This window comes from Schistocerca americana, chromosome X (genome assembly GCF_021461395.2).
Source record: "Schistocerca americana isolate TAMUIC-IGC-003095 chromosome X, iqSchAmer2.1, whole genome shotgun sequence".
Lineage (NCBI taxonomy): Eukaryota > Metazoa > Arthropoda > Insecta > Orthoptera > Acrididae > Schistocerca > Schistocerca americana.
This window is the reverse complement of record NC_060130.1, coordinates 937,308,795-937,335,474: the sequence shown is the minus strand read 5'-3', so window position 1 is coordinate 937,335,474 and position 26,680 is coordinate 937,308,795. Positions and strand designations below refer to the sequence as shown.

At 38.4% G+C, this 26,680-nt stretch overlaps 1 protein-coding gene across 3 annotated transcripts in view; it reads left to right on the top strand.

Moving 5' to 3' along the window:
• LOC124556793 (SRSF protein kinase 3) overlaps positions 1-26,680 on the top strand; it is a 383,958-nt gene that overhangs the window by 257,192 nt on the left and 100,086 nt on the right. For all 3 annotated transcript variants that reach the window (XM_047130805.1, XM_047130806.1, XM_047130804.1), the window contains one exon: positions 20,473-20,952. In XM_047130805.1, coding sequence (XP_046986761.1) covers positions 20,473-20,952 — 480 coding nt within the window. The remainder of the gene's footprint in view (positions 1-20,472; positions 20,953-26,680) is intronic.

The following is a 26,680-nucleotide window of genomic DNA, read 5'->3' as shown; positions in this document are numbered from 1 at the left end:
TGTATTCCTATATTCTATAATGTATCAAGTTCAGTGTCAGTGTTGTCATTTGACAAAGGCAATGTAACTATTCTATTCAGTATTGAATTGAAAAAAGCATGTTTATGGATAATAGGGTGGGAAGAATTTTATACATAACTGTATCAACAGTTGTAGGTTTTTTGAAAGTGTTAAATTGATCTCTACCTTCATGTTTAGAAACCCATAGATCAAGAAAGTTAAGACTTCGATTATCTTCTATTTCAACAGTGAATTTAATACAAGAGTGATGGTAACCGAACACGTGGTGTACACTGTGTGTCATTTAAGCTTCAGTTTAAAAGAATCAATGTGTCATAAACATACCTTTTCTAACATACAGTTTTACTGACAATTTCAGATTTGTTATTTAATACTTCATGCCAAATATTATCCATGAATATACTGGCAAGAGTGTTAGTCAGACAGCATTGCATTGGCTAATCCATTGGGATGTTTATAAAAATCACCATTACAAGAAAAATAATTCTGGGATAAAACCAATGTGAGTGAATCAACCAGCTCCATAACATCAGGAATATACAATCTTTTGTGCTGTATGAGATTTTTTCTAACAAGCTTGATAGATTCTGTGACAAGAACATTAGTACAAAGGTTCACTACATCCAATGACCAATGCACAGCATTCTTTGGGATCTGAACGTCTTGGACAGAAGAGACTAAATTCATCAGAATTATTAATCAAGTGATTGCCATGAAAAACATAGTTCTTTGTGCTAGTATGATTAATTTTTTGACACACTAGGTAGCCTGGAGTATCTAAATAGTACAAGATATGTCAAAATGGAAGTTGCTTTACGAATCTCTGGCTGAGTTCTAAGTTCACACACTCTTTCTTTTGAAAATTACTAAGCAGAAACTGGGGTTTAAAGATCCGTACCTCAAGATCCTATAGAAAAACTTCCGAAAGATCATTCTGTAATTTCCTTGGCTTGAAAAAATTGTAATGTCTTCTTAACATATTCATGATTACTCATTAGAAGAATACAATAATCTTTGTCTGCTTTTCACGTAATACTCTGCTGTGTAATAAGTTTCTCATTAAAACTGTTAATCATAGAATTCTTATAGTTATTAGTCTAATGTGACACTTCAACCTTTTGGATGTGCTGTTCCACTAATGTAGCTACTTTGCAAGATACCATGTGTTTTGTGACTGTATCTTGGCAATGGCAATTAACAATTTTACAGTTGTATTATTTGTTTTTGGGCACAGATTGTATTTTATATCTTTTTCTAATTCTTTCATTTCTTCATCAGAGAAGCTAATGTTATTTAAATTGACAACTTTATTATAGAAATGAAACTCAGAAGCTACACTGTACATGTTTGTCTTTTGTTCATTGGATGTGGTGAAACTTTATTCTAATGTTGTTGTCACAGAACCTCTTGCGATCATTAGAAAAAAATCTCATACAGCACAAAAGATTGTATATTCCTGAAATTATGAAGCTGGTTGATTAACTCACATTGGTTTTTCCCAGAATTATTATTCCTGTAATGGTGATTTTTATAAACACCCCAGTGAATTTGCCATGTGATGCTGTCTGGCTAGCATGCCTACCAGCATGTTCATGGATAATATTTGGCACGAAATCTTAAATAACAAATCTGAAATTGTCATTAAAACTGTATGTTAGAAAAGGTATGCTTATGACACATTGATTCTTTTAAATTAAAGGTAAAATGACATACACAGTGTACACCACATGTTTAATTGCTATCACTCTTTTATGAAATTCACTGTTGAAATAGAAGATAATGGAGGTCTTAACTTTCTTGATGTAAGGGTTTCTAAACATGAAGGTAGAAACCACTTTAATACTTTCAAAAAACCTACAACTCTTGATATAGTTGTATATAAAATTCTCCCCCACCCAATTATCTGTAAACATGTATTTTTCCATTCAATACTGAATAGAATATTTAGATTGCCTTTGCCAAATGACTACATTGATGGTGCACTTGATATATTACAGTACGTAGCAATACAGAATGGGTACACATCATCAATTCCAGACAGGTTGTATAGCAATAAAATTAAAGAAAAGACACCAGACAAGAAATAACTTACCTTAAAATAAATAGCAGGGTGAAAACTAACCATGTGGTTCTTCCATTTTACGGCAGTATTTCAGAGAAAATTAAACAATTGTTTAGAAGGAGTAATGTAACGGTCCCTTTTCAGGCTAGTGAGGAAGCTGACATGAAATTACAACACAGTTTAGAGAAATAATTTATACATCACCAGTCCAGAGTATACAAAATTAAATGCTTGCAGTGTGAAAGACTTTACAAAGGTCAGACTGGAAGAAAACATAGAACAAGATTTAGACAGGATTCCCATCCAAGTAGTCCATCAGCTCTTACTGCACATTTAAAAACTCAAACATTTTCTGAGTAATGTAAATGATCAGATGGAAATGTTACACAAATGTAAATAAGTAGTAGGGATGAATCTGCTAGAAGAGACTGAAACATTTTGTAAGACAGCCATACAGACAGATATGATATTTAATGAGCAGGTTCATTTGAAATATAAGAGTTGTTTAATTGTTTTGTTGAAGTAGAAGAAATGCTATGATACTTACTGTTCTTGTCAGTAGCTTATGGGTAAATCATACTCCTTAGTATAAGGATGTTCAGGCCCCTCATTGGTGATAAGACGCACAGTGTGTATCCACTGGACAAGTGGCACATAATTGAAAAAAGTATCATCATGACCTCTCAGTTTTCAAAAGATTCTGGACTAGTTCCCCATTTGGCTCTCTGGGAGGGTGCTGCCAAGTAAGAGGTGGTACTGAGAAAAAGATTGAATAATAAGCAAAAGGAGGACATTCGGGGCTTGTAGTGTCAGAAGTTTGGACATGGTAGTGAAGCTAAGAAATTCGAAGAGGGAAATACAAAGACTCAGTCTAGATATAGTAGGAGCCAGTGAAGTAAAATGGAAAGAAGACAGGGATTTCTGGTCAGATGAGTATAGGGTAATATAAAGAGCAGCAGAAAATGTGTAACTAGAGTAGGATTTGTTATAAATGGGGTGGCAGGGCAGTGTGTGAACTACTGTGAACATTTCAGTGACAGGGTTAGTCTCATCAGAATTGACAGCAAACCAACACTGACAATAGTTCAGGTATACGTGCCGATTTTGCAAGTAGATGATGAAGAGATCGAGTAAGTACTTGGGGATACTGAATGGGTAATTAAATATGTAAAGAGAGATGAAACTCTGATAGTCATGGGGACTGGAATGCAATTGTAGCAGAAGGAGTAGAAGAAACAGTTACAGGAGAATATGGCCTTGGTAGTTAGAATGAGAGAGGATAAAGACTAATTGAGTTCTGCAATAAATTTCTACAGAATTACAAGAGGTGGTAGTACACTAGGAAAAGCCTGGAGATGTAGGAAGACTTCAGTTAGATTACATCGTAGTCAGGCATAAATTCTGAAATCAGATATCGGATTGTAAGGCATACCCAGGAGCACTTCAGACTTAGATCACAATTTAGTAGTGGTGAAGAGTAGGCTGAAGCTTAAGAGACTAGTCAGGAAGAACTATTGCACAAAGAAATGGGATACAGAAGCACTAAAGAATGTAGAGATGTGCTGGAAGTTCTGTGAGGCTGTAGATACCGCTCAGTAGGCGGTTCAGTTGAAGTGGAATGGACATCTCTAAAAAAAAAGGGCAGTCTAAGAAGTTGGAAAGAAAAACGTAGGTACTAGGAAGGTTACTGTGAAGAAACCATGAGTACCGGAAGTAATACTTCAGTTGATAGACAAAAGAAGGAAGTACAAAAATGTTCAGGAAAATTCAGGAATATAGAAATACAAATGACTTAGTAATGAAATAAAGAGAAGATATAAAAAAAAGAATTGTCTGAAGGACTGACTGAGCTTATAGAAAAGTTAAAACAACCTTTAGTGAAATTAAAAGCAAAGGTACTAACATTAAGACTGCAATGGAAACTCCACTGTTAAATGCAGAGGAGATAGTGAGTAGCTGGAAGGAGTAGATTGGAGGCCTCTGTGATGGAAAGGACTTCACTGTTGATGTGATAGAAGAAGAAACAGGAGCTGATAGGGAAGAGATAGGTGATCCAGTATCAGAATCAGAATTTAATATAGCTTTGGAAGACTTAAGATCAAATAAGGTAGAAGGGATAGATAATATTCAATCATAATTTCTGAAATCATTGGTGAAAGTTGCAACAAAACGACTATTCATGTTTGTGTGCAGAATGTTTGAGACTGGTGATATACCATCAGACTTTTGGAAAAATATTGTCTGTACAGTTCCAAACATTGCAATAGCCAACAAGTGTGAGAACTATAATGGAATCAGTTTAGCTGCTCATACATCCAAATTACCTACAAGAATAATACACAGAAGACTGTAAAACGAGATTGATGATCTGTTGGATGATGATCAGTTTGGCTTTAGGAAAGGGAAATTCACCAGAGAGGCAGTTCTGATGTTATGCTTGTTATTAGAAGCAAGACTGAAGAAAAATCAAGAAATGTTCATAGGATTTGTTGACCTGGAAAAAGCTTTTGACAATGTAAAGTGGTGAAAAATGTTCGAAATTCTGAGAAAAATAGGGGTAAGCTTTAGGGGGAGATGAGTGATATACAATATGTACTAGAACCAAGAGGGAACAATAAGATTGTAAGGCCAAGTACAAAGTGCTCAGATTAAAAAGGGTGTCAGTCAGGGATGTAGTCTTTGGCCTCTACTGTTCAGTCTATATATTGAAGAAGCAACAAGGGAAATAAAAGAGAGGTTCAAGAATGGAATTAAAATTAAAGGTGAAAGGATATCAGCGAGAAGATTCACTGATGACGCTGCTATCCTCAGTGAAAGTGAGAGGAATTACAGGATCTATTGAATGGAAGAAAAAGTCTAAGGAGTGCAGAATATGGATTGAGAGGAAATCAAAGAAAGAAAAAGTGATGTGAAGTAGCAGAAATGAGAAACAGTGAAAAATTTAACCTCAAAATTGGTGATCATGGAGTAGATGAAGTTAAGGAGTTCTGCTACCAAGGCAGCAAAATATGGGTGGAGCAAGGAGGATATAAAAAGCAGACTAGCACAGACAAAAAGAGCATTCCTGGCCAAGAGAAGTCTGCTACTAGCAAATGTAGGCTCTAATTGAAGGAAGAAATTCCTGAGAATATATGTTTGGACCACAGCATTGTATAGTAGTAAAACATGGACTGCGGGAAAACTGGAACAGAAGAAAATTAAAGCATTTGAGATGTGGTGCTACAAAAGAATGTCGAAAATTAGGTGAACTGATAAGTAAGGAATGAGGAGGCGCTCTCCAGAATCGGAGAGGAAAGGAATATATAGAAAACACTGTCAAGACGAAGGGACAGGATGATACAAAATGTGTTAAGACGTCAGGGAATAACTTCCATCATAATTAGAGGGAGCTATAGGGGGTTAAAACTGTAGAGGAAGCCAGAGATTGAAATACAGCCAGCAAGTAACTGAGGACATAGGTTGCAAGTGTTACATGTAGATGAAAAGGGTGGCACAGGAGAGGAATTTGTGGTGGGCTGCATCAAACCAGACAGAAGACTGATGATTCAAAAAAAGGGATAATTAGGTGTAGTAGGGTATATAAAAAAATTTTACCCCCACACTAATAATTGGCTATATTGACTGTTTATTTTTTTGTATCATGAAGATCTAGTTACTTTCCAATTAGCATATCCATTACAGAGCTGTCTGCTTCTCATCGCCATCCCCAAACGCCCATTCTCTTCCCACTTCTCATTCTTGAACATTTTAACCCCCCACCCCTGACAACAAGGTCTGTTCATGTCTCAGCTTCGTTACTTCAGTTGGCTTATAATATAGGTGGTGCAAGTTTTAAGATAATTCTTCATGTCATTTTTATCTTTGTTTTTATATTGGTTTACTTTTTGACCTTTCTGTTAAGGCATTGTGACTTTATATCATTATGACAGATCGCTGCATGGCAATTGTGATATGTGTTATTCAGGTTGGTCCATTACCATGTGTGTGGGTTACCCTTTACGCATTTTTTAAAATTTTTATTATCTATTTATTTTTATCAACTTACTTATACATTTTACCCTGATACTACACTCCTGGAAATGGAAAAAAGAACACATTGACACCGGTGTGTCAGACCCACCATACTTGCTCCGGACACTGCGAGAGGGCTGTACAAGCAATGATCACACGCATGGCACAGCGGACACACCAGGAACCAAGGTGTTGGCCGTCGAATGGCGCTAGCTGCGCAGCATTTGTGCACCGCCGCCGTCAGTGTCAGCTAGTTTGCCGTGGCATACGGAGCTCCATCGCAGTCTTTAACACTGGTAGCATGCCGCGACAGCGTGGACGTGAACCGTATGTGCAGCTGACGGACTTTGAGCGAGGGCGTATAGTGGGCATGCGGGAGGCCGGGTGGACGTACCGCCGAATTGCTCAACACGTGGGGCGTGAGGTCTCCACAGTACATCGATGTTGTCGCCAGTGGTCGGCGGAAGGTGCACGTGCCCGTCGACCTGGGACCGGACCGCAGCTACGCACGGATGCACGCCAAGACCGTAGGATTCTACGCAGTGCCGTAGAGGACCGCACCGCCACTTCCCAGCAAATTAGGGACACTGTTGCTCCTGGGGTATCGGCGAGGACCATTCGCAACCGTCTCCATGAAGCTAGGATACGGTCCCGCACACCGTTAGGCCGTCTTCCGCTCACGCCCCAACATCGTGCAGCCCGCCTCCAGTGGTGTCGCGACAGGCGTGAATGGAGGGACGAATGGAGACGTGTCGTCTTCAGCGATGAGAGTCGCTTCTGCCTTGGTGCCAATGATGGTCGTATGCGTGTTTGGCGCCGTGCAGGTGAGCGCCACAATCAGGACTGCATACGACCAAGGCACACAGGGCCAGCACCCGGCATCACGGTGTGGGGAGCGATCTCCTACACTGGCCGTACACCACTGGTGATCGTCGAGGGGACACTGAATAGTGCACGGTACATCCAAACCGTCATCGAACCCATCGTTCTACCATTCCTAGACCGGCAAGGGAACTTGCTGTTCCAACAGGACAATGCGCGTCCGCATGTATCCCGTGCCACCCAACGTGCTCTAGAAGGTGTAAGTCAACTACCCTGGCCAGCAAGGTCTCCAGATCTGTCCCCCATTGAGCATGTTTGGGACTGGATGAAGCGTCGTCTCACGCGGTCTGCACGTCCAGCACGAACGCTGGTCCAACTGAGGCGCCAGGTGGAAATGGCATGGCAAGCCGTTCCACAGGACTACATCCAGCATCTCTACGATCGTCTCCATGGGAGAATAGCAGCCTGCATTGCTGCGAAAGGTGGATATACACTGTACTAGTGCCGACATTGTGCATGCTCTGTTGCCTGTGTCTATGTGCCTGTGGTTCTGTCAGTGTGATCATGTGATGTATCTGTCCCCAGGAATGTGTCAATAAAGTTTCCCCTTCCTGGGACAATGAATTCACGGTGTTCTTATTTCAATTTCCAGGAGTGTATTATATAAGGTTCATATACATAAGGTATATTACCTCTTCTGTCCCCACTGGGAAAATTTGATATTTTGTATTACCAGGTGTACCGGTATGAAATGAGCGTTAAGATACAAATGTGTCGATAGGGAACATTTGTTGTGAACGAGTCTTAATTTTTTTTGTTTGGTATGACATCTGTCAAAGATATTTAGTATACATCAAGTCATGGAACAAACAACATAATATGTTTTCATCGTGTTAACAATGTCAAATTTTGTACCAGAAAGTGATGATTTGCGGAAAGTATTAATTTTTTGTTTTCATTTGAAAAAAAGTGTTGCAGAGTCGCATCGAATAATTGTCGAGGCATATGGTGATCATGCTCTATCAGAAGCAACATGTAAAAGATGGTTTCAACGGTTCAGAAATAATGATTTTGATGTAAGAAATGACGAACATAGAAGACCACCAAAAACGTTTGAAGATGCCGAATTGCAAGCAATATTGGATGAAGATGGCAGCAATGCTTAAAGTTGCACAACAAACAATTTCTCACCATTTGAAAGCTATGGGAAAGATCCAAAAGTGTGGAAAATGGGTGCCACATGAATTGAATGAAAGACAGATGGAAAACCGAAAAACCATTTGTCAAATTTTGCTTCAAAGACATGAAAGAAAATCAATTTTGCATCGAATTGTTACTGGCGATGAAAAATGGATTTATTTTAAGGATCCTAAATGGGTTAATCCGGGGCAACCATCAACATCGACTGCAAAACCAGATCGATTGAGCAAGAAGACAATGCTCTGTGTTTGGTGGGATGAGAAAGGTGTGGTGTATCACGAGCTTCTAAAGCCCAGTGAAACTGTGAATACTAATCGCTACAGACAACAAATAATCAATTCTTGAACCATGCATTGATCGAAAGAAGACCAGAATGGGCCAGAAGACGTGGCAAAGTAATTTTTTTACACGACACTGCACCTGCACACAAAGCAAAACAGGATACAATCAAAACACTTGGCTGGGAGCTGCTACCCCACCCGCAGTATTCACCAGACTTGGCACCTTCCGACTACCATTTATTTTCATCAATGGGACACGCATTGGCTGAGGACGATTGGGTGTCTGATTGGTTTGCTTCAAAAGACGGACATTTCTATTGGCGTGGTGTCCACAAATTGCCAGAAAGTTGGTCAAAATGTGTAGAAAGCAATGGTCAGTACTTTGAATAAAATGTTTTTACTTTTAAATTCAAAATTTGTGTTTCATTTTCACAAAAAAACACTAATTTCATACCAGTACACCTGGTATACTATTAAACGGGATTACTTTGTGATTATTCAAGCTTGTGTGTTATCATGTATGTGTGGTAACTCTTTGTTTTCTTGATAATTTTAATGTTATGTATTATTCTGAAACCATTATATATGGTTCACATTGATAAGGTATATTACCCCTTCATACCCCTCTGGGAAAATATGAGATGTTACATTTAAAACTGCTTAATAGGATTTCTTTGTGATGGCTGCATAGTTTATTGCAGTTAAGGTGTTTTTGTCTCTGCCGTGATGGTTTCCCATCATTATCATTGCAGAACACTGTCTATTAGTTATTTAAGAGCGTTAACGAGTTGTAATGATTGAAATTTATTTTATATTTTTTAATTTACAGCCACTTCCCAAAAAAATACACTACTAAGTTGTCTTTTTCCCCATTCAGTACGATGTTCATGTACCTAAACCAGATGACCTTAACTTTCGTGTTTTTTTAAAAATTACTTTTATAAGCTCATTTTCTGTTTGTCTGCTGTTCCCATTTAATCTCTCACATTTTGACTCTGTGTACGTACCCCTCTTCAGTACTGTATACAGTATAATTCATGTTTGTCTGTAAACTAGAGGTCTTATCCTACATTATTTTAGCCTCACATATGGACATGAAGTAATGCTTTAATTGGCGGGTCTTGTGTACATTGTCTCCAAGGTACCCCTTTTTAAGCTATTGAATTTTAACATTGTGTACCTTGTATTGTTTAAACCTGGTTAGTTTCTTCTTATGGTCAAGTTGATGTAGCTTCTCAGTAATATATTGGGAACATCAATCTTTATCATTTGTTCTCGAGTCCCCTTCTTGGGACACATACTCACTGTACTCAGAATTTGGCACTGTTGTTGTAAGTATATTTCAAAGACTTTTGTCACAGGTTACTTTTTTTCATGTTATCGTCACATAATGCCTGTTAAACAGATAGTACATTGTGCTGTCCATATATAAATTGTAAAAATTTTTATGATTGTGAATTTTGTACAAATGTTACTTATGACTGTACTGTAATCACTATAATTATTGTTGTCTGTCATCTTAAAATTATTTTTGTGTGTCATCTTAAAATTATTTTGGTCTGTCATCTTAAAATTATTTTTGTGTGTCATGATTTATATCAACTAGACATGTTTGTAGTGTTATATTCAAGGCTACATGCATGTTGGCTACTCACGGGAGGCCCTAATTACATATGCCTAGTTTGATGCTCATGTGTGCCCGACAAAGGTTGCTGATTTAGGAAAATTACTCTTCTTCTGTATTAATACTCATGAATGTGACAGCTCATGTAATTTTATAGTTCAACATGATTGACTTGTGACTTGCATGAGCCAATTTTTCGAAGTTACATTTTGTGTTTTTCTGAGTTTGTGGTGTCTTACACATTAACATTGATACTGGTGCCAAATGATGGTCACTGACTGAAACAAGTAACAAATTATTAAAGTGTTCTAATGCAGCCATGTGTCATGAGTTTCCTTTACAGTGTTACGTAGTCTTCTTGTTTCTTTCTTTTCCTTTTCTTTTTCTTTTTCTTTTTCTTTTTGAATCATCGACCTGCACATATAAAGATAAGAATGTTTTAGTAGTGAAGTAGAATTTTATGTAAAGACTATTTTAGTTAGAGAGTAATATCTTGCACGAGTAACATTTTAATGTTCTAACAAGTAACCTAACACTTTTTGTTATTTAGCCTCTTTTGTCTGATATAATTTTTATAGGCCTAACTGCTAGGCCTAACTGCTAATAACCTAACTGCTAGGTGCAGTAATTATATAACAAGCCATTCACATTAGTAACAAGAGGATGAATATTTTAAGTTTTGTACAGTTTAGTGTGCCATTCAAACCCACCCACATTAAATTTTAATATGTTAAATACTGCCTGGTCTGACAGACTTTTGTTACTTTCTCCAAGCTGCTCCCTGCAGCTACACAGCTGTGTACAGAATTCATGATAAGCTGTTCAAAGTAGGATCTGGAGCAGCTACTCATTATCATATCTGATTTTTTTTCATAAACTGGCTATATATGTTGCACGTTATAATTTTAGGATTATAGTAGTTGTTTTTTTACATATAAAGATTATTTCTTTGTTCACCATCTCAGTCACATAGTTCTGTTATTTTTCCTGTTCTTGTTAACATATTACAATTAATAGTTAATCACCACTGACAAACCACTCCTTGTCCAATGATTAGGTTTGCAACCGTGAGGAATGCTGTTGAATGGCCATTCACTAGCAATTATAGGATGGATTGGGTTAGAATTTGCAGGAGTTTTATGGGTCAGGGGGGCAACCTTTCTCACCCTCCTAAATAATGAAATTATTGGAATGAAAAAATTGTTTTGTGGTGCTAGTGCCTTAGCATTTTTGTCCCTAACCTGCGACGGGACTAGGGCGGGCAGTGTTTGCTTCGTGTGGGCAGTATTGGTGGAGGGGATGAATGGAAAGGGGGAGAGGTCACTTCAGGATTAATTTGCGCGCATGTGTGTGTGTGTGTGTGTGTGTGTGTGTGTGTGTGTGTGTGTGTGTGTGTGTGTGTGTTCGCGCGCGCGTGGGCGGGGGGGGGGGGGGGGGGGGAGACTAAATGCACTTGCTCATATTCAGCAAGGACACTGGTGAGTGTGCTGTGAGTGCTCTAATCTCATCATCTTCATTATTTTACTGCTCTGACCTATCAATTAGATATTGTGTCATATTCACTACAGTGATCATTTCACATTGGATTCACTTAATATAAGATCTGTTACAGAAAACTGATCATGTGAATGAGTGGCAACAGGAACATTATACCATGTTCCTGAAAAAAGTTCTCTGTATTTCCTCAGTCGCACATCATCATCATCATCATTTCTTCAGGTTTTCATCACTCCTTATTATCCTTTTGTAACAAGTCACTTCCTGGCCATATCTGTGTGCCCTTAGTTCCTTTGGCCATTGTTGTAAAGTGTCCATCATTTCCAAGTTGTGGAGTTAATTATGCCCTGTGATTAACAGGATTAATATTCCTATACAGAGAATTTGCAAAGTATTCCTTCTCAGCAAGTCTTGTAGATTAGTCAGCAGGGAATTGTTTGGTTAAACGAGGCCTTAGATCAGAGCATGGAGCTGTAGGTGGTGGTAGATAAAAGTGCTGGACTTTGTGCTGTTTTTGAGTGATTTTCCATGTTGACTGTGAACTGTGTTCTTGTTTTGTTGTTATGGTAATTATTAATGACAGTTGTCAATAACCAGTTTAAGACGATGTATTGAACTGTTAATGGTGAACATTCTACAGTCCAGTGGTCAGACTTTGGAGCGTTTCCTGTGAAATTTAGCCCTGTCTTGTGGGTCAAAGCGAGGCTGGCAACTCTTAGTGCCATTGATTTGGTAATGTAGCAGTGCAGACAATTAACCCGAATCTGTCAGTAAACATTACCAATTAAATTTGTGGAGTAATATGTTGTGTGTCATTTGTCTCATGTGCCACATATCATCAAGGATACATGGATTCAGACCATGACAAGTCCAACTTGGCACCCGTCACATAACCTCCAAAGATCAGATAAAAGAAATCTTTCATTTTCTCTGTGTTGTTGTTTCGTTTTCGGTGCATTCTGTTTTTAATCATCTTGAAACTGAATCTGATTTTTTTAAGACTTTTTGAAGATCACACCATAAGTTTTGAGAAAGTAACATAATATGAACTCAATTTTTGAAAACTTATCTTGTGTTGATGATGTTTTCTTAAAGAGAGAGGTCTGCATCAAAGCAGCCTGTTAAATCACTGAATGGGGATATGGTACATATTTTTGCGGAGGTTATTCAGGAGCAGTTTATAGAAAGATAAATCTATTTCCAAGGGTGAATAAAGAAATGTTTGGTTGTGAGAAGCCTTCAGGAAAGCTTGTGTTTCGCCCACTCGAGCAGGTGTGTTGTATTAGAAAAATATTTCTTGTAAGCTTCTCTTAGGGAAGTTTCACTTCAGCATAACAATTTTTGGTTGTTCTCCTACCAATTGTAGGGTGACTGTAATTGTGTACTCATTTGCAGTGTGAGAAAGTGCACGAGGCTTGGCCTAACCTCCTCACACTTAATACGTTACACTTTGTTTATAAATAAAATTGACATAGATGTGTTCTGTCACGTAATGATACTGAATACCAATTGCCACCTATCCTAGGTTAGTGTGGTTTTACTTACGGAAAAGCTTAATGGTGTGACCTCTTAACTGTAATGTACTGGTAAATGCAGCAGACATTCTGTGAGTGTGTAGCAGCTGTTGATGGACATCTAGAATGACTTGGAATTTTAGAGTAGGCTGTGGAATTGACCACATTTCAGATCTGTGGTTGCCAGTGACCGAATATAGAGTAAGACATGACACTATTATCTCTTCCACTACTGCAGACATTAGCAAACTGTTAACGCTTGGAACAGTATAGTAAGTAATACACTGTTGTTGCTTATCTTTTGTGGAAGTTTGAAAATTCATTTTTAGAGTTCAGTTTACTGATTTTCCTCCACTCACATTTTCTGGTTCATGTCTAAATCTACAGCTACATACATATTCCACAAGCTGCCACACAGTGTGTGGCGAAGGGTACCACTACCACTACTAGTTGTTTCCTTTCTTGCTCCACTCATAGATAGAGCAAGGGAAAAACAACTGTCTATACACTGATGAACCAAAACATTATGACCACCTGCTTAATGACTTGTTTCTCTGTCTTTGGAACAAAATACATCACTGATTCTGCATATCGGGGATCCGACAGTTTGTTCTACATCTACATCCACATAGATAATCCACAATCCACCATAAGGTGCATGGTGGAGGTACCCTGTACCACTACTTGTCATTTCATTTCCTGTTCCATTCGCAAATAGAGCAAGGGTAAGACGACTGTCTGTACACCTTCGTATTAGCCCTAAATTCTCATATCATATGTACTTGGCCCGTATGTGTGGTGTATGTTGGTGGGAGAAGAATTGTTTGGAAGTCACCTTCAAATGCCAGTTCTCCAAATTTTCTCAATAGTGTTTTCTGAAAAGAATGCCGCCTTCCCTCCAGGGATTCCCATTTGAGTTCCTGAAGCATCTCCGTAACACTCACATGTTGTTCAAACATACTGTTAACAACCCAGCAGCCCATCCCTGAATTGCTTCGAAGTCTTTTTTTCAATCCGACCTGGTAAGGATCCCAAACACATGAGCAGTACTCAAGAATAGGTTGCACCAGTGTCCTATATGCAGCCTCCATTACAGATGAACCGCTCTTTCCTAAAATTCTCCCAATAAACCAAAGTCAACCATTTGCCTTCCCTACCACAGTTCTCACATGCTCGTTCCACCTAATATTGCTTTGCAACATAACACCCAGATATTTAAACAGCTTGACTGTATCAAACTGGATACTAGTAATACTGTATCTGAACATTACAGGTTTGTTCTTCCTACTCATCCTCAATGACTTACATTTTTCCACATTCAGGGCTAGCTGCCATTCATCACACCAACTGGAAAGTTTTCTCTAAGTCATCTTCTAATTTCCTTCAGTCACTCAACATTGACACCTTACTGTACACCGTGGCATCATTAGCAAACAACTGCAGACTGCTGCCCACCCTGTCCGCCAAATCATTTATGTATATAAAGAACAACAGCGGTGCCATCACGCTTCCCTGGGGCACTCCTGACAGTACCCTTGTCTCTGAAGATTACTCGCCATCAAGGACAACATACTGGGTTCTATTATTCAAGAAATCTTTGAGCCACTCAGTTATCTGTGAACTTATTCCATATGCTCATAGCTTTTCAGAAATATGGAATCTGCCTGTTGCTCTTCACCCTTCATCCGTAGTTCTCAGTTTATCATGTGAGAAAAGGGCAAGCTGAGTTTCGCACGAGTGATGCTTTCTAAAACCATGCTGATTTGTGGACATAAGCTGCTTAGCCTCAAGAAAGTTTATTATATTCAATCTGAGAATGTGTTCAAGGATTCTGCTGCAATCAGAAGTTATGTAATTTTGCAGGTCCGCTCTTTTACTTTTCTTGTATACTGGATTCACCTGCACTTTTTTCCAGTCACTCGAAAATTTTTGCTGGGTGAGAGATTCACGATAAGTGCAACCTTTCTAAAATAGAACTGGGATTCCATCCGGACCTCGTGATTTATTTGTTTTCAAATCTTTCAGCTGCTTATCTATGCCAGGTATGCTTATTTCTGTGTCGTCCCTATGGTCAAATGATGATATGTTTGTACGGTTGTTGGTAGGTTTATGGAGATATGTGGTATTAATGTCTATACACAGACCATGTAATCTGTGTAAATAATGGACTGGTGATTTATGTATATGGTGATAGTGCTCGATAGTGACCCAGATGGGTTCCATAGGATTTACATCAGGCAAATTTGGTCACTGAGCCATCGACATTAGTTCACTATAATGTCTCTAAAACCACTGTAGCACAGTTCTGGCTCTGAGACACAGCCACTTACGCTACTGAAAGATGACATCAAGCATGAAGGGACGCCTGTGGTTTGCAACTCAGTGTGTCTTCAATTACTATTATAGTTCCCATGCCAGTGCAGGAGAATATCTCCCATAGCATACTGCTGCTCCCAGCAGCCTGCATCCATGGTGCACTGCATGTTTCAAGCCACTGTTCACCTCTGTGATGGCATTTGTAGAGAAGACCGTTGACCTAGTGCAGCAAAAATGTGATTCACCTGAAGGTCTGACACGTTTCCATTGACTGACAGTTGAATCCTGATGGCCCCGTGCCCACTGTAATCATAATTGATGATGTCGTTTGGTCAACATGTGGACATGTAGGGATGGTCTGCTGCGGAGCTCCATGTTCAACGATGTATGATGGATGAACAATGTGCTCTGAATCACTTGGGTGTGCACCAGCAGTGTGCTCTTTCAGCAGAGATGCCACAGATCATCATCTATCCTACTTTACAGAGCAGATGAGCCTCCAAACCCCACATTCTGTGAAGAGTCGTGGATGTCCAAACATTTAGCACCTAGGGGTAGTTTCACTGTCTTTTTACCTCTTTTTGTAGATGCTCACAATGGTAGTATGTTAACATTCAACTAGCTTCACTGTTTTCGAGATGCTCGTTCACCAGCTCTGCATAATAATAAGCCCTTTGTCAAAGTCGCTTATGTCAGTGGATTTCCCCATTTGCAGCCCATACCTTTGCTAGGGTGACCCCCTGTCTGTGTCTACTCTGCTTATGTAGTTTTGTTAATGTGTCACATGCCCACAGTGCCACCAGGTGGCATCCAAAATTACAATGGGGAAGTAGTCATACTGTTTTGGCTTATCAGCGTATACCTACATATGAGCTGTAATTTCTCATGTGTTGTCTTTGTTGTCCTTACGCAGAATGTATGTTGGCGGCTATAGGATCGTTCTGCAGTCAGCTTCAGATGCCAGTTCTCTAAATTTTCTCAGTAGTGTTCCTCAAAAAGAATGTCGCCTTCCCATCACAGATCCCCATTAGAGTTTCTGAAGCACCTCCGTAACACTTGCATGTTGTTCAGATCTATCAGTACCAAATCTAGCAGCCCGCCCCTGAATTGCTGTAATGTCTTTCTTTAATCTGACCTGATGTGGATCCTAAGCACTTGATCAATACTCAAGAATAGACTGCACTAGCATCCTATATGTGGTCTCCTTTTTAGGTGAACCACACTTTCCCAAAATTCTCCCAGTAAATTGAAGTCAATCATTCGGCTTCCCTACCACAATCCTCATTTCTCACGTGCTCATTCCATTTCATATTGCTTTGCAGTGTTAAACCCAGATATTTAAATGATGTGACTGTGTCAAGCAGGACACTACTAATGTTGTATCCAAACATTATTGGTTTGTTTTTCCTACTCATCCACATTAACTTTTTTCTACATTTAGAGCTACTGCCATTCATCACGCAACTAGAAATTTTCTCGAAGTCATTTTGTATTCTCCTACAGTCACTCATCTTTGACACCTTCCCATACACCATATAATCATCTGCAAACAACTGCTGATTGCTGCCCCTCTGTCCACCTTACCATTTATGTGTATAGAAAACAATAGGACTACTATCACACTTCCCTGGGGCACTCCTGACAATATCCTTATCTCTGATGAACACTAGCCATCGAGGACTACATACTGGATTCTGTTACTTCAGAAATCTTGGAGTCACTCACATGTCTGTGAACCTATTCCATATGCTCGTCCCTTCATTGACAGTCTGCAGTGGTGTACCATGTCAAATGCTTTTCAGAAATCTAGACATGTGGAATCTTCATGCTGCCCTTCATCCATAGTTTGCAGTATATCATGTGAGACAACAGCAAGCAGAGTTTCACATGAGTGATGCTTTCGAAAACCAAGCTGATTCAGGGACAGAAGTTCATCGGTCTCTAGGAAATTTATTACATCCAAATTCAGAACGTGTTCCAGAATTCTGCAGCAAACCAGTGTTAAGGATATTGGTCTGTAATTTTTCAGATGTGTTCTTTTACCCTTCTTACGTATAGGAGTCATGTGCACTATTTTCCACTCACTAGGGACATTGCACTGGGCAAGAGATTCATGATAAATGTGAGCTAAGTATGGGGCCAATGCCATAGAGTACTCTTTGTGAAAGTGAACAGGGATTCCTTCCAGACCTGGTGACTTATTTGTTTTCAACTCTTTCAGTTGTTTCTCTACAATAGGGATGCACTATTTCTTCTGTCTGTAGGCCATTTTGCAGATGGTTTTGTTAACTTTAATAATGATAAGATCGGAAATGCTGAATATTTATTTTACTTCATTCTTATAGCTGTAGTCTCTGAGGGTGACGCTCCGTTTTTACCCTTACTATTATTTTTTCCTGACAAAATTTGTTGACATATTAAAGTTTCTTTCTCTTTTCTTATGTTCTGTTGTATTGGGGTAAATGTAAATTTGTAAGATATGTTTAATATTTATTCCTTACCTTTAATGTGCATCTTCTTGTAATGTGGATTGTATGTTTTCTGCACACTGCTTGTTCATAACTGTTCGAATTTCAGATGGCTCATTAGTCTGCATTCATCCAACTTTTGTAGGCCAATTTCCGTATTAAATCGGACAATAAGTATGTGTTTTTTTCTTTTGAATATCTGAAATAATCATACTATTGCTCCACTTGTAGAAGACAAGTTCGTATAAATAGTCACTAGAGGATGCTCTTAAGCTGAGTACTCAAAAATGTTTAGTTGATATTCTTAAAAAGGTTGTGAAAATATGGAACTGTCAAAGTAAGGTTTTTATTGTATTTTCTGATTTTTGTAAAGGCCTAACTCAACAACAGTGGCTGGAATTATTCAACTTTTGGTAATAGCTGGTTTGTACCAGTTTTTGTGAGGAAAGGCTCAAAGACCTTAACAGGTGCCACAGCTTGGATTTACTTGTACAAATCGTGAAATGAGTATCAGTCAACTGTTCAGATGTTCTGAGAGAAAATGAAACTGACAAAATTAGTTCTTGCACATAGAACATCTGAGAAAGTTGTCGTTTGTTTCTGTGGTTGCACTGGACGTGCTGTGACCATTGCTTGCAGGAACAGTTAATGCTGAACAGTATGTGACAATTTGTCTGCTACGAGTCATTAATGAAATTGTGAAAAACAGGGAAAGGCAGGTAATTATTTATCGTGACAGTGCCAGCTGTCATTCGGCATGTCAAAAAGTTGGTTCTTTGACAGAGAAAAATGCAGAATGATTGTCTCTTTTGCCCTGATTAATCTGGTTTATCACCTTAAGGCTTCTCCTTGTTGGATCTGGTTAAAAAAAAAAAAAAAAAAAATGCAGGGATGGTGATTTTCATCACTATGAGAAGCTGTACAATCCTTCTAGCCTTGTTGATGTACCAGTATCAACATTGCAGTGGAAAAAAATTGTCCAGATTTGGTTTGAATATGTGTAGAAATGTATAAATTTTGAAGGCAAATGTTCTGAGAAACCATAAAATGATTTGTACTGAAAAGTGTTTCCCTTTCATTGTTTTTGCAAGTATTTGTAAGTCTCTCCTCATAATGGCATTAATTTATTATGCTTTGATGTGTACGCCATGAACAGCTGACATGCAGGTGTCACTTGGATACGGACTGACCTGTCTCCAGAATGTTAAGTATTTCATGAAGGAGGAGGCTATCATGAAATGAGCAAACCATATTTGGTTTGAGTACATTTTGTAAATTTTATATTATGTCAGACCTCGTCAGATGTGGACAGTCTGATTCACTCAATGGATGGTCTTGCGGTGAAGGCACTTATATGCTCATTCTAGCCTTAGGGGTTCACACTTTATTGGATCTCAGTTATCCTATTTTATGAGGCCATTGGCATGAAGTGAAAGAATCTTAATTCTGTAAATCTTTCAGTTGCCAGAACTGTGATGTGACTGCGACATCTGATTTGGGTTGAATGAGGATTGTGAAACAGTTTCTATCATTAAAGACACAGCAGTTGACGAATTTACTTTACTGTGAATTATTCAGGCAATACTGCAGTATTTTTAAGTTAGTTTGAATATTACAGTGGAAAATAGAGGATGTAATAATGACAGTATTGTGAAAAGGATAGATTGCTACCCGTCACATAGTGGAAACGTTGAGTCTCAAACAGGCACAACAAACTTATTACTGGAGACATGTGCACATGGCGGGGTTTGGAAGGCAACATGTAGAATGCAGGAAAGAAGAGAGAGAGAAGGATGGAGACTGGGTAATGTAGTCTTCCAATGCTCCTCTTCTTTCCTGTGTTCTACATTCCACCTTCCAAACTGCACTGCATGCTCATGTGTTACTAGTCTGTCGGTTGTACCTGTCTGCAACTCAACATCTCTGCTATATGGTGAGTAGCAATCTATCTTTTTCACAGTATTAGTTTGAATAAATTGTGACATAGCCATCTATGATCTGTAACAATAGACCAGGGTTAATTTTGTCCTCATCTGACCACTTCAAAATTTTACTGTTGATCTTCAGAAATTTTTGTATGATGAAATTTATTTATTTTACCTTTTTATTTTACTGACACTGTATTTGCTGAAATATAAACAGTGAAGAGAAGGCACACAGCAGAACTGGGCGTGTTAATGAAATGCAGTTCTTTGGGCTCATTTCTCAATTATGAAGCATAAATAATGTGGTACTGGGTAAGTTTCAGGAGTAAAGATTACCAGTTGCTGTATAGTCAAGGCGCTGAGGTTTTGACAAGCACAGAAGCAACTTTGAAAAGGTTACTGAGCTCTTGCTATTGGACAATGTCCTGGAAAACCAGTGTGCATGCCCCCCCCCCCCCCCACCCCCCACCCCCCTACACACACACACACACACACACACACACACACACACACACACACACACACTCTTCCCTGCATTATTCCAACTGACAGAGTTTTCCCTGTTGGGGAAGATTATTTTAGTAATAGCTTCATTTGTTTTACCATCTCATACATGTACTGTATATAATCTTTACTTTGACTAATATGTAAATTGTTGTTGATTAACCTGAATGTGAGGGAGCAACATTAACTTCTTTTATGATATTAACACAAATTTAACTTTTTTTCAGTGAGTGCCGCTCCCAAGGAATTTCAAGCTCAGAGCCCTAATACGGCTGTGAAAATTTCCAAAAATAAGAGGAAGAAAATGAAGAAAAAAGCTCGAAGGCAGGCAGAATTGGAGAGGGAAATAGAAAAGTATGAATTAATAGAAAACAAGTCTGTTGACAAGAGTGCTGGATATGTTGAACTGGAGGGTGATAGCAATGGGCATAGTGCTAATGAATGTGAAGAAGAACTAACTGCAATTCAGGAGACATCTGTGGACGATGTTGTTACGAGTTTGTCACAGTTGACTCTCGAAGATAGGATATCACCAGCTCGGTCAAATATTATGATAGTGGAAGACTGTGCTATTCTTGATCCCAGGCGAGCTGTTGTCACTGAGGTACCATGTCCTGAACCTCAGGTGAAACAGCCTTCGTATCCTGAGGAGCCCTCGAACTTGACAGCTGAGAAGCCGGTGGAAGGGTGTGCTGATCAGAAGACAAGTAAGTTCTCTCTTCTAGATATCAGCATTATGATACATAGTGCAACTACTCAGGAAAAATGTGCAACTTATTGCAGAAAGAAACAGGTCATTACTGCTAAAACATCAAGTTAAGCTGTTCTTAATACACAAAATTACATAATGTTATAAAATGTAATATGAGGCAGATATTTAACAGAAAGGCTGTGGTTATTATTATTATTATCATCCTCATCATCATCATAAATAATTCTGGCCATATTGCCTTTCAGTGTTGGCACATTGCTCAGAAAATTTCAGCGTAAACGTTACCAATTGTTATATCATTGTACTCATCTCTTCAAGTGCTTTCAGATGGCATTAGAATGTATATTGCTCCATTAAAAAACCACACTTGCTTCAGCTTGATTCATACACGAGTCAAGAGGATTAAATGTACGACAAAATTATACCTCTTCATGCTTTCATTTGCCACTAACAAATTGTTACACAAAGATAATGAACTGAAAAATATGGACAGCCCACTGCTAGGAAATGAGATTCAAATGAGCATTTGCCCACTGTCATTGTATTTTGTGACAGCACAATGAATAATACCAGTTTTGGTGTTTCAGAAAAGATCAAAGGCTGATGCACAGCTCGGGTATTTCATACCCTGGAGTGCTAGTTTTCTGAATGTAAATTAGAGCAATATTTTAAATGTAAAAGGGAGAAAATGTCCTCAAAATTACATAATTTTATTTCCAAATTGTGTCTACTTTTTACGCAACTTTTGATTGTTCGAAATATTGTTGCTATAGATTTGCATAAGGCCCTTCTATTTCAGATGGCACTGATACATACTGCTTTGAATATTTTTATACCTCTCAAAAGGAGAGAGTTTTTATCAAAACAGTAAATAAAAGTTTCATGAATAAAAAAAATTAACTGTTAAGATCCAGTATCTCTTTGAACCCTTAGATATGGATAAAAATAAAATCTGGAGGTGAGCACATACCCTGGGATATGAACACTGCTCCCTGCCCATAAAAAATGGAGGCTCGATATTTTCTACGATTTTCTAGCAGACACCATGGTATGCTAACTCTGGATCATGTCAAAGGTCGTAGGTAGTGATGTCCTTGAACATCATTGTACCTACAGAGATCTCATGTCCTCACCTTTGAATGCAAAGGTGGGCTACCTATCAAGGCTCTCTGATTATTAAACATATTTCTTTATGTGAAGCTGTCACCAACAACTTGCATAAAAGCAAGCTGTAACATTACATATTAAAACAGGTTGCCACCCTAATTAGGCATTCTTGTGTGAAGCAAAATGATAAAGCAGAGGGCAGTGCTAAGGTGGACTTAATATTCCATGACACACCCACTAAACTCTTCCCTTATATCTGTTCACACTACAACACGGTTACCTAACCTTGCAGATAAATGTGCTACTAACTAGTAAGTCAGATAAGCAAATGGCCAATGAGATAGTAAACAGCAATATATTTCTCTCGACAACACATACCTTAAATGAACTAGATGCAACAGTTTATAAAACCAAATACCAACACACATGAAACTAGTAGCGGTACTGAACAGGGAAAAGCTTGAAATGATTCTGAATTTAAATCAGGGGTCTGCTAATGATCATACTCCGTTACTTCATTGCTTAGCACAGGGTCTCTATGCCTATGCACTGTGCATTAACCAACTTGCATTAGAAAAGATAACACAGTAAACGGTTCTTTCCTAAACTCAATTTGAAGCAATTAAACAGAATGCAAATCTAACTACAGTGGTTCTGAAGGAGCCTTTGCATTGCTCATTAACTAAGTAGCCTAGTACATGAGGACCCTCAAACTTTCATGGTTTGAAGAACCATGCTCATTAAGAAAACTACACCAGTATGTATGAGAAATTGTAAGTATTCTTATTATTAATTAAGTGAGCACAACAAACTATAACTCTTTACATAACAATTTTCTTTCATAAGCAGTCTTTTCACCTAATCAAAAGTGTAATTGCCTGCACAAATGACAACACAACATTAAATTGAAGTTCAACCACTTTCTCATAATAAATTAGGACATGTGGAATTAAATTCATTATGATAGGATTTCTGTCCAGGTTTGTGATTTGGTAGAATCATGGGTGTAAGACAGTTTTTCTAGTAACACTATGATTATTATTAAAATAAACAAAATCCTGTTACATATCTTCTTGGTGTTGGAACTGTATTTATAGGTCCAGAAACTATGCCCTGATAATGATATCACCAAACACAGCATCCAAGGCCCATAACTACTGCCCATAAGCTCTTCTGGCCTCAAAACTCCAGGAATATGAGCCACAATGATCCGCTACTGCTAGTGAGGAGTTAACCGCAGCTCTGCTCAGCCCAGACTCCTTGCTCATCACGAAGGATGAGTTGCCACTTGCGCACCAGCCACACCTTTTCCATTCCGCCATGCTACTTCTGTAGCTTGCAGGGCTTCACCACGTCTTTTACAGTTAACCGTATGTTCCTAAATTATGGACAAGCCATTTATAGTATATTATATAACAATCCCTTCAGTACTTATTTAAATTCACAAGCACAATTTAAACAACATCGTTCAAAAGTTCATGCAACTGAAATATGTAAGCATAGTAGAAGAATTTCCTTGCTAGATACAGCACACTATATAAGGAACACTACAAACTGACATAGAATTATTGATGCAGATACAAAATAAGTCAAAAATAGTTGTTACAAACAGACAAAACAAAAATATTTTTTGCACCATGCACAATACGTGAACAAAATCTCTCTGCATTGACATGTTTTCTGGTACATTGTTCATGGGAAACAAATCTGATTCACATTACTAAAAGCACATCTATCAGATATCAGTTTGGGTGTGTGCTAAGGTAGAAAAGCATATCTTGAAAGACAGGCGTGGATACTGGTTATGGACCAACACCCGAATTTTGGTATTGTCCACCCTATCTTGTAATTCTCTGCTCTGCTGCTGTGTCGCATGATTTTGAAGTCGTGCAATGAAATTCTTTATGTGTCAGAAAAAGCAAACATCCCTCAGTTGACAAAAAGAGGCACATTTCATTGATTTCACAGCGGAGGTCAGATCATCATCATCATCATCATCATCATCATCTCTACGAAATTCCTATTGTAGCACATCATTTATCATGATGAAGATAACTGTCAATACATTGTATACACTTATCAAATAAGTAATCAAATTATTAATCACACCTCCTAATGTTTTACCAAAAAAAAGGCAAATAAAGGTATTCCTGTTATCAGGATATTATCAGATATGTTAAAAAAAATATTAAATGGAAAAGAAGTCATGACCAAGAATCGAACACAGACCAGCGGTTTGGTAGTCTAATGTCTTGGAAACCCGACCACTGACCTCACTCTACTAGACTCATAGAATGACAGGTACTCTAGCTACAGAATGAAAACACAGAAACATTACTAACTCTTAACATTATTGATTTTGGACTGTATATTACGTTTATCAATAAAAAATCTTTGTTTTTAGACAATCTTTTGATGTGTGTGTAGCATTGAAAATAAGGTTTCCTATCATCAACTTTGATTTTTTTTAAAACTAGGGAGTGTCTGGCATTGAAAATAAGGTTTTCTATCATCAACTTCGATTATTTTAAAACTAGGCAGTGTCTAGCAAAAAGCGAAAACACTTATCTTTTTATTTTCATTATAGACCATCCTTGCAAAACTTGATCAAAATCTGTGACCCACAGGCCAGACCCTCCCCTTGTTAGATGCTCTTCAAATTTTTTAGGAAGAAACTGGGAATTTTTATCTAGATAGAAGATACATTGGCTGTCTGAGGTGTCAAAGCATATCATCCTTCATGTTTTGAGAGGGCTGGAGTCTTGCATAAACCAACTTGCACAAGTTCGGATTCAATAATGCTACCAAGTCGTGAAATCAGTATTTTTCTGGTCAGGTTTCTCAACTTAAATCTGCCAGTAAGTATTCTGTATCTGTATTCCAAAAATACTTACTCTTTTCAAACAGTCAAAGTTGTCATTGATTCAGTGCAATAGACAGACATTGGTTTTAGTGAAGATGTTCTGTTGCTGGTAGGTGAGTCAGAAACTCCATACCCACCTTTCTTGTACAGGAGGAGGAGGAGAGGACAAGGGCATATCTGATTGTTGAATGAGTCCATTTCGCATCGTGTCCACGACCTTGTCACTCAATTGGGACATTCTGTGTGATCTGTACTGTGAATGCAGTGTTCCACTTTGCTTTATCTTCACTCCAAATTTGTATTCATCTAAAAGCTGGCACAGAAAAACCAGTACTTCATCTTGGTCAGACCAGTACTTACGGGTAGATAGATAATTGCTTGCTGTGGAGTGCTGGAGTATTGCACACTTAAGAGTGAATTATGACTGCCATGGTAGTGTGTCATGTACTTTTACCTTGGCTACTTGTGATACTTATGGCCATTGAACAGTTTTAAATAAGTGTGGTGTTGAATGAAACTTGTTTATTGAAATGGAATATAGTTTCTCTGTTGGTGAATAACTGATCAGAGCAATCACTGTTCAGGAGCTTGTTGAGATGATTTGTGATGCTGGAGCCCTTGTTTCTCCACGGTCTATAATGGATTTTAATGCCTGCAAGAAATTCCATTGGTAAATGACATAAATACATCCTAGAATAACAGAAGCACCTAAGGACTGTAGTCCTTGCCAATCATCTGGACAAAACAGGCTCTAGTTGGTTCTTCATGTTTTCCATTCTTTGTGATTTCCAGCATCTTGCCAAATGTTGTCCATAGATACTTCTATCTGTCCTGGTAATCATTCCAGTATTTCCATACAACTGTATTACAATTTATTTTTATGTTCAGTGGAACGTGAAAAAAAGTGTAAGACAAATGTATAAATTAAATAGATAGAAAAACCCATGCAAATGTGGTACCCACAATCAACTCAGAGAGAGAAGGAAGAAAAAGGGGGAGAGGGATGCACCTGGCCAACTAGACCATTAAAGCTGGTCGCTTCATTTGGTTTTTTGGTTATGGCTGTTGGACAGTCTTCGTCCTGCATGTCGCCTACATTCACTTTCCTGACAAGAATGTTACTGCTGTGACAGTTGATTTCTTGTGGATTGTCAGACAATCTTTTTCTTTCTCTGCAGATATACATGGTGTGTCTAAGACTTCTATGGCTAAAAACACTAACACTGTGTGCTCTTGCCTTATAAATGTCTGTTATTCTCTCAAGCATTCTATTTTGGCAATTGAGTGGAGTGTACATGACTTGCTTGGAAGTGTGGCATTTGTCCGACATCTGTGGTGGTAGTCTGAGGTGGCACGTCCCAGTCTCGAAGGGAAACCTACCTGGATGTAGAGAGAGGCCAAAAGATTAATGCATCTGTTCTGGAAAGACTTGGTATTTCATGTCATCAGTGTTCATGACCATCATAAACACTTGAGTTTCATCTCGTACTGTTTATGGTATTAGGAATGGGAAAGTCTTGGCAGTCTTTGTTTACAAATTAATAAAGGCAGGAAGTGCAAATTGAATCTCTGATCTGCACAACGTTAGTTGGAGATGCTTCATTCTGAACAGTTTAATGATTGTGTCAGTATTGTATGAAAAATCATTCTGCCTTCTGACAAACAAGGAATAAATACAAACAGTGTTATGCTGTACCAATAACTGGATGTGTATACTGACTCCACTGAGGACCACACAGTGCTGAGTGGCCGC